This window comes from Lutra lutra, chromosome 5, assembly GCF_902655055.1.
Source record: "Lutra lutra chromosome 5, mLutLut1.2, whole genome shotgun sequence".
NCBI classification, from domain to species: domain Eukaryota; kingdom Metazoa; phylum Chordata; class Mammalia; order Carnivora; family Mustelidae; genus Lutra; species Lutra lutra.
This window is the reverse complement of record NC_062282.1, coordinates 108,670,134-108,695,542: the sequence shown is the minus strand read 5'-3', so window position 1 is coordinate 108,695,542 and position 25,409 is coordinate 108,670,134. Positions and strand designations below refer to the sequence as shown.

The following is a 25,409-nucleotide window of genomic DNA, read 5'->3' as shown; positions in this document are numbered from 1 at the left end:
AGGCAGAGAGAGAGGGGGAAGCAGGCTTCCCACTGAGCGGAGAGCCTGATGCGGGACTCAATCCCAGGACCCTGAGATCATGACCTGAGTCGAAGGCAGAAGCTTAACCCACTGAGCCACTCAGGCACCCAGCAGTACTTTTTCATACAGAAAAGATCTCTCCAGTTTACAACTGCCACTTTGACATTACCACTGTTCTCCATATTCCCTTCCCTGCTTTATTTTTCCCATAGCAGACTATGTAATTTACTTATTTATTTTGTTTATTGATAACTTCCCTCGTAGAAGTTCCACAAGAGCAGTAATTTATATCTGTTCTGCTATGAAACACATGCAAGGTGCTCAATGAATATTATTAAATTAACTATATCTGGGACTGTGCTAGTTATGTTAAATATTTTATCTTATTAATCTTTAAAATAACACTCTAGCTAGATCCCTTTATCTCTATTTTAGAGATTTTAAAAAAGAGTCTCATAGAAGTTACATCATTCCTTAAGATGTACAAGAATATTCCAGGAGGAAACCAAAAGGTAAGACAAACAGAAGCACAAATAAGATGTAGAAAAAAATTGATGTATATCAGCCATTACAATAAAAGTTAACAGACTAAACTCTCCAGTTTAACGACAAAAATGTATGCCTTTCTAAGACACAGCAATATAGGAAAAAATATGTATAGTACTTAAACATAAGAGCACTATAGTTCCGGTGCCAGCCAAGATGTAAGCTCACTAAACCTATGTCTCTCATTAATTAAAACTAAAAAACCAAAATTTAAAAAGCAGCTATCCTAGGACTCTGAAAACTTAAACATAGTAGCAGATTGGAAAGAGTAGCAAACTTGAAGAAAAACTTCCATGGGAGTAAGTTCCCTGGTTTTTCTTCTTCTCTCTCCCAGCTTTGACACAAGGGCTGTCCCACTGTGGAACTGCGTAAGAACTATAGACAACAAAAATACTTAGATAATCCCCTCTTTGGCCAGACAGCCAGGAAAAGGGGTCTCTCTGAGTTGAAGAGGATGGAGGGATGGGAGGGGAAGATCCTCTGATGTTTTCTTTCCTTCTTTTGCTCTCTAACAGTCCTGGCCCAAAGGTGGTCCCAGTCATGGACCTGCACTGCAGTGGCAACCTAAAACTTGGAGAAAAACAAACAACAAATGAAAAAAATCTGTGTCTGGTCAGGGCATTTGGGAAAAGAAGACACTGTGATTTGAAGATTGTAGAGGAATACATGTTTGTTTTTCTTCTTCTCTCTTCTCTCCTGCTGCTTTTTCTCTAGGGTGGTCTCAGTTCCATAAAACTACATGAACATCAAGAGGCTAGAACTCCAAGAGAAGCTCCGTTTTTCTGGACAGAGGATCAGGAAAAGGAGCCTCTGTGTCCAAGACAGATCCAAACCAGCCTAGCAAAAACTGTGAAAACTGAACAGCAACTTAAAATATTATTCAAGGGGTGTCTGGGTGGCTCACTGGGTTGGGCCTCTGCCTTCGGCTCGGGTCGTGATCTCGGAGTCCTGGGATCGAGCCCTGCGTTGGGCTCTTTGCTCATTGGGGAGCCTGCTTCCCCTCCGCCGCCTGCCTCTCTGCCTACTTGTGATCTCTATCTGTCAAATAAATAAAATCTTTAAACAAAATATTACTTAAGTCTCAGAGTAATGCCTGAGAAGTGCACGCAAAGGTGAGATGCAAAGCAGCATAGCAAATGCTTGGAAAATTAAACTGACATTGGAAACACCACTCAGAGAAGATAAGACAGAACTTGTAGTCTGAACCTCAGTGGGCTGACAGCCTGCTAAGATAAACAAATAAGCAAAATCAACATTGTCTTCAGAATTTTAACAGGACTCAGAATTTCATAACCTAATAGTCAAATGACCGGGATATAATTCAAAATTATTTGACAAACCAAGAACCAGGAAAATTTGACCAATTCTCAAGGAAAAAGATGCCAATCCCAGAATGTCCCAAATACTGGATTATTACACAAAGACATTAAAGCAGCTATTGTAAACATGCTCTAGGAGGTCAAGAGAAGCACTCTTGAAATGAATGAAAAAAAGAGAAGTTCTCCACAGGTACACACAAACAAAAAAGAACCAAGTAGAAACTTTGAAAAATACAATATCTGAAATGAGAAAATGAATTTCATCAAGAACCAACAGTGTGTGTGTGTGTGTGTCTGTGTGTGCACATGTGTATTTAGATAGATAGATAGATAGATGATATAGATAGATAAATAGACAAAAACTTATTTTAAGGAATTGGCTTACATGATTGTGGCAGCTTTGCCAAGTCCAAAATATGCAGGGTAGGCTATCAGCCTGGAGACCCATGCAAGAGTATTTAGAATTCAAAAGCAGTTTGCTGGCAGAATTTCTTCTTGCTTGGGGAAGCCAGTCTTTTTCTATTAAGGCCTTCAACCGATTGAATGCGGCACACGCACATTATGGAGGGTAACCTGCTTTACTCAAAGTCTACTGATTTGTATGTGAACCTCATCTAAAAAATACCATTACAGAAATATCCAGAATAATGTTTGACAAATATCTTGGCACCATGGCCGAGTCAAGTTGACATATAAAATTAGCCATCACGGCTCTCATCACACCTATTCAACATTATTCTGGAAGTCTTAACCAGTGTAATGTGGCAAGAGAAAGGAGGAAAAGGCATACAGGTTAAAAAGGAAAAAAAGAAAACTGTCTTCTTTCACAGATGACACAATTATCAACATAGAAAAGTCTCAAAACTGTAACAAAGCTTCTAGAACTAGTAAGTGAATTTAACTAGGTCTCAGGATATATGGCCAATATATAAAATTACTTGCATTTCTAATTCTATATAATAACAATGAACAGTGGAATTTTAAATTTAAAAAACTACCGATTATAATAGCATTAAATCCTGAAATATTTAGGTAAAAATTTAAGAAATACATATAGAATCTATATACTCAAAACTATTAAAAACACTGATGAAAGAAAGTGAAAAGGACATACAAAAACAGAGTTACACCTTTTCACACATTGGAAGACTCATTATTATTAAGATGCTATTTCTCCCCAAATTGATCTACATAGATCAGACAGAATTCCAATTAAAATTCCAAATCTTGTGGATATTGACAAGCTGGTTCTAAAATTTATATGGAAAGGCAAAGGAATAGTGGGCACAATTTCAAAAAAGAAGAACAATGTTGAGAGACTTACACTCTGAATTCAAGACTTAATATAAAGCTACAATAAGCACGGCAGTGTGGTATTGGTGAAAGGACAGAAAAATAGATCAATTGAAAAGAAAAGAAAGCCTAAAAATAGATCCACTCATATATGGCCAATTGATTTTTGACAAAGTTACAAGGTAACTCCATCAAAAAAGAATAATCTCTCAACAAATTGTGCCAGACCAACTGGGCATCCACATGCAAAAAAATAAATAAATAAACCTGAACCCATACTCATATCTTACACAAAAATTAACTCAAAATGGATCACAGATATGTGTAAAAATTAAAGCTTTAAAATATCTAGGAAAAAGTCTTTGTGATCTTGGGCTAGGCAAAGAGTTATTTGATAGAACATTAAAAGTACAGTACAAAAATATTTTTTGAGGGCGCCTGGGTGGCTCAGTGGGTTAAGCCGCTGCCTTCGGCTCAGGTCATGATCTCAGGGTCCTGGGATCGAGTCCCGCATGGGGCTCTCTGCTCAGCAGGGAGCCTGCTTCCTCCTCTCTCTCTCTGCCTGCCTCTCTGCCTACTTGTGATCTCTCTCTGTCTAATAAATAAATAAAAAATCTTTAAAAAAATATTTTTTGATATACTGGACTTCGTATTATTTAGACACTTTTGCTCTTTGAGCCACACTGCTAAAAGAATCAAAGAAGTCACACACTGGGAGAAAATGTCTGTATATCACATATCTAATAAAGGGCTTGTATCTGAAATATGCAAAGAACTCTTAAAATCCAATAATGAGAATACAAGCATCCAGTTTAAAAATGGGCAAAAGATTTGAATAGATATTTCACCAAAGAATATACAGGATGTGAAACAAGCACACCAAAAAGATACTCAGTAACATGTCATTAAGTAAATAAATAAAATAAAACTATACTGTGATATTATTCTACACTAATTGATATGGTTAAAAAAATTTAAAAACTAACAATACCAAGTACTGGTGAGGATATGGAACAAGTGGAAAGCTCAGAAACTGCCCGTGAAATGCAAAATGGTTCAGATACTGCAGAAAACAGTCTAGTGGTTTTTTATAAATACTTACTCTATAGACTAATAATCTTACTCCTAAGTATCCAAGAGAAATGAAAATGTTCATCAACAAACAAACCATGTTAATGAATGTTCATAACAGTGTTATTCTTTGTAAAAAAATTATTATTGAAGTATAGTTAATATACAGTAGTGTTATTCTTTTTTTTTTTTTCTTTAAAAATTAAGAGAGAGAGAGAGAGCGAAAGAGACTGAGCACAAGCAGGGTGAAGGGCAGAGGGAGTAGGAGACTCCTCACTGAGCACAGAGCCCGATGTGGGGCTCAATCCCAGGACCCTGGGATCAGGATCCAAGTCAATGGCAGACACTTAACTGACTAAGCCACCCAAGCCGTCCCAGTAGTGTTATTCTTAACTGACAAAAAGTGAAAATAACCCAAGCTCCTTTAGCTGGTAAATGAATAAACAAAATGTTGTACTTTCATACAATGGAATACTATTCAGCAATACAAAGTTAAAACTATCAATACACACCTCAGCATGAATGAGCTTCAAAGTGGTGCTAAGTGAAAGAAACCAGACTCAAAATCCTAAACTGTAGCCTCTTCCCCTTATCTGGGGCGGGGGGCGGGGGGGAATTCATTCCAACACCCTCAGGAGATGCCTGAAACCAAAGACAGTATTAAACTCTACATGTTATGTTTTTCTTGTATGTACATACCAATTATAAAGTTTAATTTATAAATTAGGCAGAGTAAGAGATTAATAATAATAATTAACAATAAAAGAAAACAATTATAACAATATACTGCAAAAAAGTATGGATGTGATCTCAAAGCATATTTTTGGACTGTACTTACCCTTTTTATTTTTTTTACTATAGTTGCCACACAATGTTAGTTTCAGGTGTACAACATCCCAATTTGACAAGTTTATACATTATGCTATGCCCAACGACAAGTGTAGGTATCTACACTACATCTATCACCATACAAGCCTATTACAGCGTCAGTGACTATATAATCTATGCCGTGCCTTTTATTTTCACGACTTATTCCTTCTGTAAGTGGAAGCCTCTATCTCCCTCTTTTCTCTTCCCTTCACCCATTTTGCCTGTCACCTCCCCCCACCTTCCCCTCCAGCAACCATCAATTTGTACTTTGTATTTACAGGTCTGATTCTGTTTTTTGTTTCTTTGTTTCTTTTTCTTCTTTTTTTTAGATTCCATATATGAGGGACATCATATGGTGCTAGGGAAAACTGGACAGCTACATGTAAAAGAAGGAAACTGGACCACTTTCTTAGGATCATACAGAAAAGCAAATTCAAAATGGATTAAAGACCTAAATAAATGTGAGACCTGAAACTAAAAATCCTAGAAGAGAGTACAGGAAGTAATTTCTCTGATATCAGTAGTAGCAACTTCTTTCTAGATACGTCTCCTCAGGCAACAGAAACAAAAGCAAAAAACAAAACAAAACAAAAACAAAAACAAAACCCACCACTGGGACACACTAAAATAAAAAGCGTTTGCACATTTGCTGTGCAAAACTATGAACAACAAAAAAGGCAACCTACTGAAGGGAAGATATTTGCAAATGATATATGCTGCAAGGGGTTAATACCTAAAATATATAATGAACTGGGGTACCTGGGTGGCTCAATCAGTTAATCAAAATCAAGAGATTTTGGTTCAGGTCATGATCTCAGAGTCATGAGATCAAGGTCTGCATCGGGCTCCACAGTAGGCACGGAGTCTCCCTGGGATTCTCTCTCTCCCTCTCCCTCAGCCGCTCTCCCCACTCATGGAAAATAAATAAATAAATAAATAAATAAATAAATAAAACCTTAAATAAAATAAAATATACAAAGAATATATGCAACTCAGCACTCCAAAAAAAGCAAATAATTCGATTAAAATGGGCAGCAGATCTGCAAAGACATTTGTCCAAAGAAGACATACAGAGGTCAACAGACACATGAAAAAATGCTCAACAGTCTAATCATCAGGGAAATACAAATTAAAACTACAATGAGATATCATCTCACACCTGTCAGAATGCCTAATATCAAAAAGACAAGAAACAAGTGTTGGTAAGGATGTGGAGAACAGGGAACCTTCCTATACTGTTGGTGGGAATGTAAATTGGTGTAACCACTGTGAAAACATTACAGAGATTCTTCAGAAAATCAACAATAGAAACATCACTCTTCTGATGGTGATGCGAGATGACAAAATGCCTGTGTGATAAGATGAATTGAGGTGAATGACATAGGCATTGTGATGTCAGGTTACTACTGACTTTCTGAGGAGGAAGATCATTTGCTTCCGGATCATGGTTGACCAGTGATAACTGAAACCTCAGAAAGCAAAACAGTGGATAAAGAGAACTACTGCATATTGTATAAATCTATATGTAACATTTTGGAAAAGGCAAAACATAGGCACAGAGAACAAGGGCTGGGGTGGGAGAAAGTGTTGACTACCAGGAGAGGCACCTAGGAGTCTGGGGCAAGTAAGGGAACTGTTCAGTATCCTAATTATGGCAAGAGTTACACAATTCTATGCATCTATTAATACTCACAAAACTGTACACCAAAAAAGGCTATTTATTCTATCTGAAATTTTAAAAAATAGTGTTCTATTTACCAGGAAAAAAAATAAACCAGAGAAAGATGAATAATTAAAAGTACAGAAAGATCTATCAAACAAATACTACCAAAGGAATGTTGGTGTAGCTATGTTAATGTCAGGCAAAATAATCTTTGGGCAATTTGCCCAAAGACATATAGCTTGTAAGGAGCAGATGCAGCCTTTAGTCCACCTCTCGCTTACAATAAAGTCTATGCTCTTTTTATTACATCTTAATGACTCAGATTCTAGTTATTAAAACTTAGGAAATTTATTAATTAAAAAAAGTTTGAGACAATCCCTCCCAAGCACAAAAATTTCACCATGAAATAAATGCTGTTTTCATATTTTGAAAAAAATCAGTAAACATTCTTCCAGAAAAATGTTTACTTAACTAATACAGGTGAGACTGTTTTTGTTTGACTTGGAGATTTTTTACCTTGTTTTTTTTTTCATGATAATAGAAACAATTTATCATTCCCACCCAAAATTTCAAAATTTTTACTAAGTTCTTTCTTCAAAAAAAAATCCATTTTTTTCTGAAATCGACTTCTAAAAAATAAATCAAATTAGGTAAGACCAATGAATCACTGACCTATACTTTTAAAACTTACAATACATTATATGCTAATTAAGTATATTTAAATTTTAAAAATTAAAAAAAATCAATATTAGCATTTATAGTTGAAAAATCCAGCACCTGAGATAAATGATCAAAGGAACCTGGCTGGTTTTAATTGAAACCTCTGCAGGAAAAACTGGGTGAACAGAGCTATATAATGTATTCGTGTGAGAGCTGAATATGCATACCTACCTGAAAATGTTTAGGGTACATCGTGCTCCTTACCATAAGTTACAAGTAAAGCTTTTAACTTATTAAGTAATACTTGCACTAACAAAATTAGTATGTTCAGTCTTCAGAACAGTCAATGTGAAAAGTCATGCAAAACAGCAATTAAATAAAGCTTCAAGCAATTCCCCAAATCCCAAGAACCTATTCTAGTACTGTTCCATTCCAGGATTCTTTCTTTCTTTCTTTCTTTCTTTCTTTCTTTTTTTTTTCCAATTAAAACACAACAGCTGTCTGTCTGTAGAATATTGCAAATTGAAAGCAATAACCTCTCAGACCATGGGATTCAGGTTGCGGAATCTCTGTTTTTGAAAGTGAGTTTAACATTGAGGTCAAAACTACAGAAAACATGTAGAAAATGTGCATCCTTTATCCTAGCCTTCTATTTTGGTTATTAAATGCAAATCTGGTTTATTCTGCTCACCTACATGTGGTCTAATGGTACTTAGAATGTCTATGAATAAAATCTAGAATGGGGCAGGTAAATTTAGTGAAAACCCCAAGGGAAATACATGGCATTACTAGCTGAATCCCTTAATCAACCTTCCCTCGGCCAGGTCCCTCCCTCATTTTTCACTCATATTTTCACTGTGAAAAATGAGGGCTTCTCGTCTCCGTGGACAGGGCACGTAACATCACACAGTAATCAGGACTTGGACACAACACTCATAGATGAGGAAAGAGACTTCACTGCCTGATAAACACCAGCCCTTGGCAAGAGTACTCAGGGCACTTGGACTCAGCTGAGGTCAGTCACCTGAGACCCCGAATGTGAACTTGGTGTGGGTGCAAAAATCATTTTATCTATAGAGACAGACAGACAGACATAAAATAAGGGGCCCTTAAAATTTCCTAACCATCACCTGGGAAGTGCCCACTGTCTTTAGACAGAATGGTTTGAAAAATCTCCCATGATAGTAAGACTGGCTGGTTATGGTGTACTTCAGATTGCTTTAGTCTCCATCCAGTCCTGGCTGAAAAAAGTTCAGGATGGTTGGGAAGATCCTGCCACATCTGTTGTTTGAGAGCCAGAAGAATACAGGAGAAATTTTCTTCAAGTAACATAGGGAACCAAGACCCAAGCCAATGTTGCCAAGAGAGAGCCTTTGTGCCTCAGGAAAATCACTCTCAAATACCAAGGTCATGGGACCAGAGAGTGTCAACACTGGAGTTAAACAATAAAGTACTTGAAACCAGGCAGGAATGAGACAAGAGTAAAAACACATTTTGCACAAGCAAGGAAGAAGGGGCATCCTGGGTGATTTCCCTGCGCCATCTTGGTGTGACTGCAGATTGGCCTTTGTATCTAAGGTACAAATGAGCCGAGTGAGCTTAAAGAAAAAAGGAGACACTACTGGCAGCTATGGAAACCTAAGAACCTTTGTTTCCAAAGTTAACTGGCTACATTTTTTCTTTTCTTTCTTTCTTTCTCTCTCTCTCTTTCTTTCTCTCTCTCTTTCTTTCTTTCTTTCTCTTTTCTTTTCTTTCTTGTTTTTTCCCTATCATTATTCTAAGGGAGCTCAAGAACTTACCCAGAGGGTCAAAAGTCTGTGGCTTGTGAAGAGCCAGGATGGTCAGGTAAATTCAAACACCCTGATCAGCGTCCTTGTGAATCATTATCATTAGTGTTAGAAATGACTTTTTTGACAGAATGAACTCTGAAACACCGAAGGCTATGGAATCTAAGAGCCCTTTTTATTCACTCAGTCCACAAAGTAACTTTAACAGATGCAAAAGTAAGGCCTGGCCACACTGATGTCAGTTAAGATCAAAAGGCATTTTTTTTTTTTTCTGGGCAATCTGCTAGAAACAATATAGACTTATATATTCCTGTCTCAACTCTCTCAAAAGATAGACTTGACATGTATCAATATGAAAATTCCCCTTGTCAAGGAACAAGGCGAGGTTAGTTGCCTAGCTTAACATATTCAAGAGACCAGAAGTAATGGTCGTTTAGCTTTGCCTGGTGGTGACATTGCTATCAAACATGACTGTGAAGAAATTAAATAAAATGTGGAAAATAACTGAATTTTGTTGATTTTTTTTTTTTTTTTTTTTACTATGTATGAGATGGACTTTGGAGGATCCAAAGTGACCATTTTACAGGACTCTTAAAGGTATTTTCTCCTTTATCAGCTGTTTGCAATTAAACTGAATGTGTGACAACCCGCAAATCAAGGTGGGGGGAAGAAAGCTTTAGGAAATTTTAAATGGCTTATATAAGCAACCTTCCGTGATATAAACTGTTTAGTGTTCTCACTGCCCTTTCCTGGAGCTCCCCACTGGTTGCATATTAACAAATCTTAGTTTGAAAGCCTGCCTTACTGTCCTGTGAGGGTTTGAGGGACAGGCCCTTGCACTGTTGGTTATTAATGACTATGTGAATAAGGCTGGGGGTGAGGGTGTGGGTAGGGAGAGAGACTGACAGAAAGGGTTATATTGATTAGAGGAAACTACTTAGACATGTATTCAATTCAATTTAACTCCTTTACCAGCAAGTGGTCTAAAAACATTGACTACAGTATCTGTAGCATTCAATTCTAGATGTGTGGTAGGGTATACTAAGATATATCTATGTCTCAGTAGGATGCTGGGGGTTTAGCCATGGGGCCAGTAACAACTGCAGATTGTAGAAGGAAACTGTTCATGGCATGGCTCAGGGAGAAGCACTGTGGAGATGGATTCTCACAGGCCCAGATGGGCTACTTCTGTTCTTGCAGCCTTGGGACATTGTTGCCATGACTTGCCAATCCCATCACGTAAAATGCAGCACATTGAAATAGCTAAGGTCTCTCCTGAGACAGGAGATTCACTACCAGAACTCTTCGAATGCTATTTTGAATGAGAACTACAAAACTCCTATTTGGTCGACTAAGTAAAATACTACCCCTAAGTACTTTAGACCAGCTCCTTCCTTCCTTCCTTCCTTCCTTCCTTCCTTCCTTCCTTCCTTCCTTCCTTCCTTCTTCCTTTCTTCCTTTCTTTCTTTCTTGTTCCCAACCAGAGTTTATTGGTGCTGGACTGCCAAGCAGGGCACTGGCTATGGGGGCGCTCTGGTCCCGTGCGGCAGGGCCCAGGCTGAGTGGGGCATTACAGGGATGCGGCAGCTAAGGGCAGGGGGGTCGGGGAAGGGGCTGCTCCTTCACAGCAAACAGGGAAAATACATTCTTGTCTGGAAGTACAGTGAAAAGACAGCTTGTATACCAAAGTCTCTAGAAAAGAGTGGGCAGGTTCTAGACCAGCTTCTTAATAAACTATCAGTTTGTATCTGTGAATAAACCATTGTAGGAAACCTAAGGCTCAACGATTATTCTACTGACCACTGCAGTGTTCTATTTTATATGAAACAGAAATTATGTCCACTGCTTTTCCTTTTCACAGTATTAATGGATTAATGATAATAGTTACTCACATTCCTAGCATCAGCGCTAGGAATCACATGCATTAGCTCACATAATTTCTCACAACAACCAGTGAGGTAGTCCTTATAATAGTTCCCACAGAGAATAATTCTCCATTTTGAGGATGAGGAAGGGGGAAAGTCAAGTAATCTGTCCTTGGTCACAATGTTAATAAGTAGAACTTAAATAAGAACCCACGTGTTTCTGACTTCGGAGCCAAATTCTCAACCTGTTGAAAAATCTATCCTCGGGTCCAGCTATACATTCCTGTCACAGTCAAGGCTCAGTTGCCAAAAACCAGAATCTATTCTGACTAGCTGAAGCCCTCATTGGAAGGGCTGAATAAACAAATTCTATATGACTTTCCAAGAACAACTTCTAAGCTCTTATTGGCGAACTGGACACCCGGGACCTGCTGCTTCTTTCCAAGATCAAGAATCTGCCATTCTAGAATCAGACCCCCACTGCCATGATCAGAAACTGTCTCTTCTGTGGCCATCACCAGGGCCACACCACACCTGCTGTAATTCACACCAGAATGACTGTCATCTGCCTATTGACACACCCAACGCTAGTAACTGAACACGAGCCACACAGAGGACCTCCATGACCTTCAGTGCTTCCAACAAACTGCAGCCTCAACACTTCTGCCTTCCAAATCCCGTACCCCTGCATCTGATGTGATGAACCTAAATCAAATTCAGACCCCTCTCCGAGAGGGAGATGGAGAATTATGTTTTAGCTGCCCAGTGTCTGCAGTACAGGAGGAACACAAGAGAAGGAGGGTAGGATGAATGTTGAGTTCTAATCCACAATAGCCACTATGAGTTCCAAAGATTCGGATTTCCTCTTGAGGGTTCTCCTGATTAGGACTGCAAAATACTGTATGCCTAGGAGAAGTTTCCAGAGTTCTCATCAAATTCTCAGGGGTTCACAACGCAGAAAGGGGTCAGATCTACTTTAATATATCTGTATTAATATAACAATCTTGAGAACGAGATTAGCATAGTGCAAGGGACTCAGACATAGTGATTAAGACAGGAGCTCTCACGCTCACTAGTTCAAATTCTGGTTCTGCCACTTTAGCAGGTTGTCTGATGCCTTTGTGCCTCAGTTTTTCCTTCTCTAAAATCTGGAGAACAGATTCAACTTAACAGGGGTGTTCAGAAGATCAAGCGAAATAATATGTGTATTCAGAAGAATGCCCGGCTCTTGAGAAATGCCCCCTAAATGTTAGCTGTTGTAACCAGAACAATCCTTAGACAAGATAAACTCTAACCTTAAAAGACTTGCATTCATGCCCCATACATAAATTTATTCCCACTTTCATATGCTCATAGAAGAAGTGAGTACTTGATATCCTGTGGCAGTAAACAGAAAGACAAGCTCCTGTTTATATGGTGATGACTTCATTCTATTTAAAGAATATATTAATCTAGCAGCTTATTACTGCCAGTTCAAGTCTGTGCCAAAACCAAAGTTGCCAGTTTGGGAAGGCATTCTTTGGGACCCACATGGAAAATACTTTGAAAGTATTCAAAACGCTAACTCTTAATTGCAGGGGTGTGTATTAATAGTTACATCATCTGGCAGGCCCCTTCAGATACAGTTTTACTCAGTCAAGTAGTCCATGCAAGTCTTGTTAGCTGGGCAAGGTGGATGACTGATAATTCCTGCTGGCAAAAAAATCTTGCTATCTAACACCCTATCTTTCGTACTTAAAGGAGCGGGATTTACAGGCTACCATGGATTCTGCTCAATCATTTGGGCAAATCTAATAAGGCTTGCAAAGGAAAAAAAAAAAAAAAGGCCTCAGCCTTGCTGGCAGGTACTCCCATGAGCCACCTCTGGACAACAGAAACAATGTTCCGTGTTGGCAAGAATGGAAATCAGACCCTTTAATTATGACCATATGTCAATTTCCTTAGTGTCTAAAATGTATGTGCCAAAGAACTGCAAGAAATACCTACATTTCAGCTACTCGTCAGAACTTCAGTGTTCAACTATCTGCCTCCAATCCAATGCCTGCTTGATGTCAGATTGTAGCTCATTAAGAAGAACAATTATGACCAGCATCAGTGAACACTTAGGGAAATGGATTCTCAAACATCCTAGTGGTAGTAAGAATTAGCACGAGTTTTCTGATATTGACATGGAAATATTTAACAAAATCTCTAAAAGTCAATAATTATTGACTCACCAATTTCACTTCTAATAATTTATTCCAAAGAAATAATCTGAGAACTACACAAATCATACTTCAAAGATCTTCACTTAGGAATTGTTTATAATACAAACAATTAGGAAAGAACTCAATGTTCAAAGTTAAAACAATTATGGCATGGCCTTAGAATCAAATTCTATGCAGCTACTAAAAGTAAAATTTAGATGTATTTAAATATTGACACGGAAAGATGTCTGTGATGTAAATTTCAAAAACCAGGTACATAGTATAATCTCATTTGTATTTGTGTATATTTATATATAATATATACATATATGTGACTATATGTATTATATATGTGTAGTTATATAAATATAAATATATTTAGAAAGCTATGCACTGAAAGGTTAACAATAGTACCACTGAATGTTTGAGATTATGAGTAATTTTTATTTTCTTCTTGCTAAAAATGAACAGTATGTATTACTTTCGTTAATCAGAAAAAAATAGCAATTATTAAAAATGCAAGCCCAGACAATAGCACTTTTATCTGAGGGTAGCCCAAAATACATACCAAGATTCACAAATTCAGAATCATACAGAATTTCTAAACTCTTTCTTTGTATTTTGTATGGAATAGGCAAACACAAAGGGCTCTAGAAGACAGGTAGGCTAAGCAAGTAAGTGTAGACAAGGTATGAGGCAATAAAGAAGGTAAGTGACCATGATTAACTACAGAGGGCATATCCAGTTCAAAGGCATTCAAATTCAAAAAATATTTCCAAGCATTCAGCATACATCGGCAGGCTCATTCTGAACAGGAAGCCGCTAAAAAGGGCCTTTGCTGTATAAACCTAAACACACAATATACATTATTTAAACTCTCACACAACTACAACTGGACATCACTCCCTCCCCATCTCCTGAAGTTGGTGTAAGTGGTATCTATAAAGGAGACCAGGTTTTCATGTTTGTAAAATTACCTTCCTAAAATTTAACATAAGAAAAGTTTGTCTTTCTTAATAAACTTGTCTGCTTCCTTCCATAACAATAAAAAATGGATTTAATTGGCTTTCCCTTTTAGTTACTTATTGTTCAAGAAAACTCAGAAATGACCCTTAGCTTAGATTGTCCTGCTACAACTGTCTTTTACCCTCCACCGCTTAGTTCTCATTCACTTGCTTTGATGGTTACAGTATATGTATTACTCTTATATTAGACTGTACTTTGACACCACTAGAAATATTTCTGAAATTCAGACTGGACAGAGACAAGTAGAAAATAGTTAATATAGTGAAAAAATATTAGCAATGCAAGACAATACTTGTAATGACTTGCACACATACTTTATATACTTTGGTATTATCCCTACTTATTGGTTAAATTTTAAACTATAAAATACAAACTGTATATAAAATATGGAGAATGTAATAGCTCACATGGAAAAGAATCAGGAAAACAACATGTAAAAAAAGAAAAGGCTGAAGGGGGTAGGAAGAGGAATGAAAAAAATGTGTGACAATTACATGGTAGAATATGTATGTGCAGCCATCATTATGCCAAAAGTAAGATAAAATGAGCAGCAACTTTCTTAGGAAGCTTATACCCTTACAGGGGACTCAAAGCCTATGTGGGTAAGTGTGTCTGCACAATACCTTCCATTCCCTCCGGGCCCTGTGCCTGCCTTTCTGCTCCCCCAGGCTTCTCTTTCTACCTATAGCAGCTGTTTTTCCACTTACCCACCAATAACCTCTTTCTCAAAAACCAGAAACGAGAATATAAATATTCCTCAAATGTAAAGTTGTGGAACTAAGATGTTTATTAAAAATTAAAAATTGATGGTAGGTAATTATCAAAATGAAATGTGCTAAGATGAGTCATATTAAAGTTAATTATAAATATTTTAAGTGGTATTTTACTCTGACACTTATAAAATGCTCCTTTTTTAGAAAAAGAAATTTTAAGGATCAGTGAAAAGCTGGAAAATTCTTTAAAGCCCTTCTATAAATTCAAGACACGTGCTGAGTCAACAGTGTGACTGACGGTAAGAGGCTAAGCAGCCCTCCCCTCAACCAGATACACAGATAACAAAGTACATTAACCAGTTTCTTGTCTTTATCGCCTAGTGAAATAAATTTCAATTTAGAGAAGTGAAACCCAAACATACCAGTATAAGCTGATTATTTATTAAAAAAAAATACATTCCTTGTATATTTATCTTGGACTCTCAGTAAGATGGAATAAAACAAAACACCTTAAAAATTAATAAGAAAAGGATCTCCATAATAAATCAGCCCCCACTTCTACTTAGAGTCATTTAAACACTTAATTAGTGGCTAGTGGCCAGAAAACCTTAGAAAGTGAAAGTGGGATGAGAAAGTAATATCATCCCAAGGCCTAAAGAGCACTTAGGATAAAGTTAAGGCTTTCCAAAAACATTCCAGGATGTAAAAATCAAAGAAAATTTTGAGAGAAATTAATTGTTTCATCAAAGATATTGAGAACAAAGTTTCATATACTTCTTAATCTAAAGAAAGTCTGAAGAACAAGAAAAAAATTAAGAAAAGTGTGGTTTTTACCCCCAAAACAAGAAAAGCACAAAAAGTGTATAAGAGACAGTGGATATTTCTGAATTAAAGTGAAGTACCCATAGCATCAGCATTTGATAAATATTAAAAGTCACCATGCGGGTGCCTGGGTGGCTCAGTGGGTTAAGCTTCTGCCTTTGGCTCGGGTCATGATCTCAGGGTCCTGGGATCAAGCCCCGCATCAGGCTCTCTGCTCAGCTGGGAGACTGCTTCTTCCCTTCCCACCCCTCTGTCTGCCTCTCTGTCTGCTTATGATCTTTGTCTGTCAAATAAATAAAATCTTTATTAAAATCTTTAAAAAAAAAGTCACAATGCTTGTACAGATTGACAATCTAGAAATAATTACTGATAGAGACAGAGAAAAATAGCACTGTCATCATTACCCGAAAACACCAAAGAACATGAGCTATGGTGATGAAAGTGTATTTCACTCTTCTAAGATAGTAGAGGGTGCTAGAACCATCGAGTACTGGTAGAAACATTAGAAAGCTTCTATAAAAAGTCCCCCAGGTAGATTATGGCACTAGAAAACTACCCACTAAAGTGTCTTATTAATGTCCAGAACGAATACCTAGAAACCCAGATCCAACAAATGAGCAGCAAATTACAGAGAAAACAACCTTATGAAGTCTGTAGTCCCATTTAAATAAAACTCCACGAGGAAAGAGTCTGCAGTGGTGCTGGCAGGGATTCTAAAGCAGCAGCAGCAATCCATAAAAGGCTTCTTAATTTTCTTGTCATTTAAGAATTAAGCCACTTCCAGTTCACACAGATCCTACCAGGTGCACGAAATTGATGTCATTATGAGCCATCAGGAAATACCCACCGAGACCTATACCAACACTGAGAAGTTGTGTTAAACAGCTGTGTGTTTTAATTGATTTGTATTATTTAAAATAGGAACAGTTAAAAGTCAGTTATCGGATGTTGTGTAAAAGAGATGCCTAAAGACTCCAGGGAGACTGAGTTCAGAAGAAAGCCAATCACTGGAACTTCACTGAGCACTTAAGATTATTACTAGAGGAAGCACAATTAAATCATCAGTTTATCAGCCATCATTATAAATCACCAGGCAACATACCAAGCTTCATTATTTAAGACTCCTTAACCAGTGACTTCCTGCATCACTGAGAGTCAAAAGCAATCTATTCACCAAAAGGTACCTAAGGAGTTCTGTTTTTTTTGTTGTTTGAGTTTTGGTTTTTGTTTTTTTTGTTTTGTTTTGTTTTGTTTTTTAATCTGGAGAGATTTATGATGGAAATATAATGAAAACTCACTGAAATTAATTACCATATTTTTGCATGTTTTAGACATGATGAAGTCTTCAAAATGAAATTAATGGTATTTGGGGTATGTAAAATATGTATTAAACAGGTTCCTCTTAACTCTACTCCCTGCAAATATTTAATCCAGTTCTCTCATAGTACTTGTGTGCGATCACATGAGGAAATATAATGAGCTTCTTTCCAACTTTATCCACCCAATCCCATTCATTTACTCATACTTGGACAGCCTTTCCTAGACATGAAGAATCAGAAAACAAAGGACCTCCAAAATCTTGGTTTCCAAATTTAAAGTGCACAGTGTTGGAAAATATTTGCAGGGGCATATGACACAGGTTGAGCTTTGTACGCAACTCTCTTTTTTAATATTTCCACCAACTCTGTGTAGATGCTGCCATTATCTTTAACGGAAAAATAAGATGCCCAGAGTTTTTGAACTATGCCTGAGTTCATACAGCTAGTGAGCAGTGGTGCTCACTCTGTCTGGTTCTGGCACCTCGATAAAGTCTCTGAAAGAAAGCAAGACTCCTTGGAAAATGGACGGGTGAGTCTGGGCATGAATTCTGCAATGTGAATATGAAACAATTGGTCAATTCAAAAAGCAAGAACCCATCAAAGCTACTTGGGTTATATCAAAATAACTCAGGAGCCAACTTAAAGAGACTTTAAAATTTTTTTTAATTTAAATTCAATTTAGATAATAATACACTATAGCGTACTATTAGTTTCAGGGGTAGAATTCAGTGATTCATCAGTTGCATATAATACCCAGTGCACATTATATCAAGTGCCCTCCTTCATGCCCATCACCCAGTTACCCCAGTTGGATATAACTCTCAGTTTATTTCCTGGAGTTAAGAGTCTCTTATGGTTTGCCTCCCTCTCTGTTTTCATTTTATTTTATTTTTCCTTCCCTTCCCCTAAGTTCATCTATTTTGTTTCTTAAATTCCACATATGAATGAAACCACATGATAATTGTCTTTCTCTGACTGACTTATTTTACTCAGCATAATACCCTCTAGTTCCATCCCTGTTGTTGCAACAATTGAATAACGATAAAGATAACCACTATAATGAATTGAAATGCATAAAACATCTATATCCATGAGTCCACAAAGATACATAAGAAAACTTTCTTGGTCACCTTAGGATGTTAGAAAACAAGGTCATTATCTTAAGCTAGAACATTTATCCTGCATTTTCTATACAAGGCATGTGTCAAGTAACTAATCTGGTGAGGGAAACTGCTGTTATAAAGCAGCCCAACTAATAAATAATGAATGCTGGAATTAGAACATCGCCATTTGCAACCCTTAATGAGTTAACGGAACCAAATAATAATCCTGAATGGCTGCTAACATCACAAAAAAGAATGATAACCAAACATTATGTGCCTCTTGATAGAAGTATCCGGAATCACCTATTGAAGTATTCTTGCCCCAAAAAACAAACCTGAATCTGATCAACCCTCCAGATCTAACTACCAGTTTATAGAAAGCTCAGGGAGGAACATACCAAACAGTACCACAGGATTACAATTAGGAAAAAAAGAAACAAACAAAAAACAGATACAAATACTACAGGACAAACAACCTTGCTTCTTCAACAAAAATGTATGAGGAAAAAAAAGAGAAAAGAATGAGAATCCTTGTTTTCAAAAGTCTTTAGAGATGTTAAACATTTTAATATATAAACCTTATTTGAATCCGACTCACAGAAACTATAAAAAATAAAAAAAATTGTGGAAATTTAAGCATTAATTGTTTATTTAAGGATATTAAGAAATTATTATCAGTTTATTGTGATAACAGAAATGTGGTTATGTTTATTAAGAGTCCTTACATTTTTTTCAATTAAGCTTTTTGAGATAACAATAGATTCCATATGCAATTGTAAGAAATAATACAAAAAGATTATTCATACCCTTCAGCAGCTCCCCAATGATAACACCTTGCAAAACTATAGTACAATATCACAACCAAGATACTAACATTGATAGGTCAGACACAGGACATTTCCATTGCTACAATGTTCCCTCTCATGTTGCCTGGTATAGCCACACTCTCTTCCGTCCCACCTACACCTCCTTCTCTAACACCCAACAAGTACAAATCCCCTCTCTAATTTCAAAAATGTTAGATTAAGTGGAATCATGTATTATGCAACCTTTTGGGATTGGCTTTTGGAATTCAGAATAATTTTCTGGACACTCATCCAGGTTGTTCAGTATACCAGTAGTTGGTTTCTTTGTGCTACTGAATAGGATTCCCTAGTAAGGACACACAACTTCATTTAATCTCCATGGTCTGAAGGACATCAGAGTTATTTCCATTGGGCTATTATGGATAAAGCTGCTATAAACATTAGGTATAAAGTCCTTGTCTTTTAAAGATACATACTTAAATTTGTATGGATGAGATATAATGTTTAAGATTTGCTTCCTAAATATTCCAGATTGGGTGAGATACTATATATATATATGCATATATATATATATATATATATATATATATATATATATATGAGATTGGTCATTAGCTTGTAAATGCTTTACACTACTAATCTACTTTTGGATATGTTTATAATTTTTCATAATATAAGGTTTAAAAATAAGAAGATGGTAAGGAACAATTACTTATCTGACCACTTCCACATAAACACACACATCTTCAAGTAAAATTGAAAGTATGCTTTGTTATGACTTTTAATCTGTGCCAAGATCACAGGAGTTCTTTATCTAAGACATGGAGCCCGCACATGCAAGTAATCATTTTTGTAACATTCACTGTACCAATATGGGCAGATGCAACCTAGGCATCTGTTAACTTTCTTTCAGAAGTTCTTTATTAGGCTACAGGGTTGAGATAATAGGTAATTCATAATGTTGGACAAAAGCAGGTAAGTAATCATCATAATCAAATGTGTGAGATTCATTAGTGGCTTGTCGTCAAAAGAGAGGGTTCATGTCTGACATGAACAGGTCCTTATCATCAAGACAAACACTGAGAGAACAGAAGTGTGATTACTAAAGATGAAGAGCAACAAGCTATATGAGCACAATCAAGCCTGAAGATGAAGTGAAACGCATTTTCTATTGCGCAGAGGCTGCTTTTGTTTTTGAGCCTCTCTGAAGGACAGGATATTATTATCACGTTCAGTCTGCAAGCTAATGGTTCTTTACTATAATTCTGCAAAACACTATCTACTGTTTGGTGCCACCGATAGTCTATCAGCCCATTCTCCCCCAGTGCTCTATCATAACCTCCCTTTCTCCCAGCTGAGGACACTCAGTGTTTCTCTCCACATGTGGTTTTACAAAAATGAAGATCCACTCTCTCAAAGATCTCAGGCAAAGAAGAGCATGTAAATACCAATCCATTAGCTAATCTAGGAATAAAAGCCAAGACCACCAAAGGAGAGATTCACGATGACTTTCGAGTGCCAACTAATACAAGAGCGACAAGTGAGTTTCCCTGGCTAGGTCTTTAATGCCCACACATGCACTGCAAAGGGCAATTCTAAAGCTGCCACAAAGTTTGTTGTCAAAGGTGGGATAGCTGTCCATGGACCAATCCACATAAGACAAATCCCAAAGGAAGACCTAAATGTTCCAGTTGTGTTGCAGTTTGGATATATCAACCATCTCTCCCATTAAGTGAGCCCTCACACTTGGGTCTTAGAAATAATAATGCTTATTGTGATTGGATTTGATCATTACTACTATACTATGACAGGAGGAGTAGATGGTCCATTAACAGGCTGTCTACATGACACTTAAGTGACTACAGATTAAAAGATATTAGTCAATTCAGTTACAATCAATGTACAGATTGGTTTATTTGGTCGGTTTAGCAGCTTGGAGTTCTACCAGCAGAAATCTCTTTGCAACATCGTATTAGGAAACTAAGAAAATGCAGTTGAGTTCAAAGTCTTGTTCATATGTCACAAGTCAGAACAGAGACACATAGAATTAAAACCCAAAATGACATAAATCGCCAGGAATTGTGCTATAGGCTTGCACTGAGATTGATAACACTGACAGAAAAAGGGAAAGGATAAGAAATGGGCTCAAGAACATAATGTAAAATGTAAATGAAAAGAAGCAGAGAAAAAAGGCACTAAAGGTAAATGCAGATGTACTTTTGGATGTTTTGCCATCTATCTTTTGCCTCTAACCTTTGCCATCTTCCTTGACTCTTCCCACCAAACGTTTTCTGGGTCCTGTGGATTCTGACACCACAGTATACAATCTGAGACAGCCTTTGGTCACAGGCAAGACACTGGAAGTTGAAGCTCTTAGCACTCACCTTGATGCTTAAAGGTTATCTAAAATGCTTCGCATAAAATGAAATGTTCTTGCCAAAAATCTCTATGATGCATTTGCTTATGTATCTTATTCTTCTTCTTCAGAGCAAACACCCATGCCTGGGTCTACAGAACTGGAATTTCAGAGGGGACCATTTTTGTGAGCTGAAGTGGTTTCAATAAAGGAACATGAGAGAACAAAAGGAAACAGAAAGATACAACAAAGGCAACAGGGAAGACAAGGCTGGAAAGACTTCCAAGAACAAACTGCACAGGATGGCTTCTGGGAAACGAACAGCCATGTTTGGCAGGAGCTGAGACTGTGTACAGTGGGGTCAAAGATAAGCTTGAAAGGACAGGCTGGAGCCAGGGAGTGGCAGCCACTGGAGTCCAGGTGAGGCATTTAGACCACATGCCATAGGCCTTTGGACCACTACTGCAGGTTTGTGCATAGGCAAGATACACACATCATGGTTAGGAGGATGTGATTAATGACAGGGCAGGGAGGAAGGAGCAGAAGACTGAGGTTTGAGGCCTTACTAACTATTCCAGGTGAGGCTAGAGGACTTGATCTAAGAGGGCAATGGTGGGAAAGGAGAGGAAAGGATTAACTTGAGGGGCTGTGTGAAATATGCATGTACTTAAACTTAGTTTTGTCCTCAATTAAAACCTAGAAAATGGTCATTTACAGCTACTGTCAATGAACTACTTACAAGATGCTAAGGATTCTTACGTTGATTGGGAGGTAAACTGTCATTATTATGATCAAACACATAAGAGGGCATAAAAATTCTAATGGCTGATAAAATCATTTTTAAAGGAAGCTTTGATTAGCTTTAACAGAGCCTGGGAAAAAATAAGATTTTTGACATAAGTAAAAATTATTTTTAAGGAGACCATGATTGGTTGCAAGGTGATGAGTATTTTTAAATTTCTAAAATAATTAACTGCTGATTTTAGCAAGGCACTAATAATGACTTATATGATTGACAGATCTATTTTTCCCTACTTTTGCAATTCTACTTTTTATATGTACTTTTGCAGATGTATTTTCTCTACTTTTTTCAGATCCCTATTGCAAACCTCTTATTAATCAAAAGTTTATTATTTTTTTGCAAATGTACCTATTAGCAAAACTCTGAAGCATTGTAGGTGACACAAGCTAAATCATGTACTTCTTAGTGAATATGCCAACTTAGTTACTACTCTCATTTACTTAATACATTTTTATTGAGCATTCACTATATGATAAGTACTGTGCCAATCCTGGGTGTACAATAAAGAGAGAAAAAGAGGTGCCTGGGTGGCACAGCTGGTTAAGCATCCGACTCTTGATTTCCGCTCAGGTCATGATCTCAGGGTTGTGATACCAAGCTCAGCGCAGAGAGAGAGAGAGAGAAAAATAAGGTTCTGCCCACATGGGAATGCACAGTACAATGACAAAGAAATACATTAATTAAAAAAAACTGTCCAAATATATAATTGAAAATTTTGATAAGCACTATAAAGGAAAACTACAGGTTGCTTTGAGAGCTTGTAACAGGGAAGAGAAACCATCTCTGGGTCTGAGAAAGTATTTTAAAGGAAACTGTCTTTGAACTGAAATCTATAAGGATGTAGAGGAATGAAATAGGAAAGGGTAGAGGAGAGAACTAGAAGAAAAGATGAGCAGAGGGAAGGAATCACATATAATAAAATGAAAGTACTCTCTAACCTGTTGGGTAATGGTGTCCCATGGCTCCTGCAGCAGCCGTGACTTGTAACACTCATGGATTCCTTCCCATATGTCCTTCAGAGCTAAAGGTCTTCCATCTGCAAAAGTGCATGGCAAAGACCATCAGTCAGTAGTCTATTTGACACAATGGTGCTTGGTGTTTATCTAAAACTCCTAGAAGAATGCTATGATTTTTTTTTTAAATCTTTGCTAGTGGTACACATATTACTTATATATCAAAATAGTGCTATATGAATTACTATTTTCTTCCTGAGGGAAATTTAAACATTCAAGCTTCTCTCCTTTGTAACTGTCTAGCAGTTAAATTATCTGCTCATTCATTGCCTGTAGGAATTCTGCAAAATAAATAAAATCCAAATGTATTTTAGAGAGAACTGATAGATACAAGCACAGGCAAAGGACCAGGTGGATGGATTCCCATATTCACAAGGGCACACTACGAATACCTCTGAAAGCTTAATAATTCCTCTAGTTCTTAAATCAAAGACTGTACGTACACACGCTTCTTTCACTCTCTCATTGACTAACTATCTGTAATGTTCAAATCACTCAGCTGAGTACTATGGGGAATAGAGAAAAGGAAAGCACACTGTTTCTCCTAGTAAGAAGCCTACCATCTACTAGGGAAACTATGACAAGTGTATCAATAGAATACTAATACCAAAATACTAGATAGAAAGTCGTTGTTGACAAGAGGAAAACTGCAGTTCTCTGTCAGTCCAGAGGAAGGAGACATTAACATCCACTGTTTGTGGCAGGTGGAGCAAGGGAATTGTGAAGGGTGGGGGGGACGTGAGAAGGAATTGGCATGAAGACATTAGGATAACATACAGCGAACAATAATTCACTTTTTCCTTCTTTAAGCAATTCAACAATTAACCTATAACAATCACAACAATTCACCTATATTCATAACAATCCAAATAGTGTATTTTATGAAGACCACTATGGCACAAGTAGAGAAATAGGTATCTAATATTGTAAAATAAAGTAGAAAGAAGAAATTACCTAAAGACTTTGAAACCCCTGGACAGAAGATGGTCTTACTACTAGAATTTAATGCTACTTGGCCCTTCAGAGCTCTCAGGTGCTCAGAGCTTAGGGGTATGCTCCCTTAGGCAAGTGGACAATAGCATTTAAAGAAAGCTCATCAAGGGGGGCCCTGGGTGGCTCAGTCAGCTGAGCACCTGCCTTTGGCTCAGGTCATGATACCAGGGTTCTGGGATGGAGTCCCACATCAGGGAGCCTGCATCTCCCTCTCCCAAACCCATCCACTCCCAGCTCCCACTCATGACGGCTCTCTCTCTCTCTCTCCCAAATAAATAAATAAAATCTTAAAAAAAAAACCCAAAAACAAAAACTAAAGTACTCTCACTCCTGAGAGCTTTAAGAAAGAAAGAAGGAAAGAAAGAAGAAAGAAAGAAAGCTAGCTCATCAATATATCAAATCATTAGACCCAAAGAAGTATTCGGTCATCAGGTGCAATAAAACTTGGGGAAATAATGTACCCCAACCCCTCCCCCCATCACCAAGCAAAAGGTATTGTACTCAGATTCATGGAGTTTAAGTAAAGATGTAGACTGTAGAAGAGCACTGGACTTGGAGCCTGGGCTGAGTTTGAATTCTGATGTCAGCACTTACTCTCTGTGACTGCAAGTTATTTGGCTTTCAAGTTTACCTATAAATGAGTATAATTATCTTTCTCAAATCCTGTGCATGTGAATGGGCTTGCATCAGTGCACTGACCCAAAACTGCCAAGGACACAGTCTGAGCTTAATACCTAGTAGGTATCTCTTCCCAGCCCCCACTGCACCACTCCAGTACTTCTCATATTATAAAGCTAAAGGATTCACTTACAGACCACTATTTCTTGGAATTTTCTCATGTTTCTACACCAGGCACATTGTGTTTGATGATATACTAATACTAGAGGCAGGGCATTTCTCATGTTTGACCTGAAAAGCTGAACTTTTCCTCAACCTTTATTTTTAATAAATAGCAATTGAATATTTTGATACATTTTCAATAAGTATTTTCATCTTGGCATTTATCTGGCGGCAGGAGACCATTATCTTGTGATAAATAGTTTTATTCCATTGACATTTCCATGTCTGTAAAATGAACAAGATTTATTCATCCAATTAACATTTGAATGTCATGTTTAGGTACAAGTTAAAACCAAGCTGCCTTCAGTATCTGTGTTATATTGTTTTCTGTACAC

The 25,409-nt window shown here is 37.3% G+C and overlaps 1 protein-coding gene across 15 annotated transcripts in view; it reads right to left on the bottom strand.

Annotated features, from left to right (window-relative positions):
• Nucleotides 1-25,409, bottom strand: part of ATG10 (autophagy related 10) — a 315,713-nt gene that overhangs the window by 40,082 nt on the left and 250,222 nt on the right. For 14 of the 15 annotated variants that reach the window (XM_047730997.1, XM_047730998.1, XM_047731007.1 and 11 more), the window contains one exon: nt 23,167-23,264. In XM_047730997.1, coding sequence (XP_047586953.1) covers nt 23,167-23,264 — 98 coding nt within the window. Of the gene's footprint in view, nt 1-4,775; nt 4,893-23,166; nt 23,265-25,409 lie in introns of those variants that run through there. The other variant, XM_047731008.1, reaches the window with a different exon arrangement.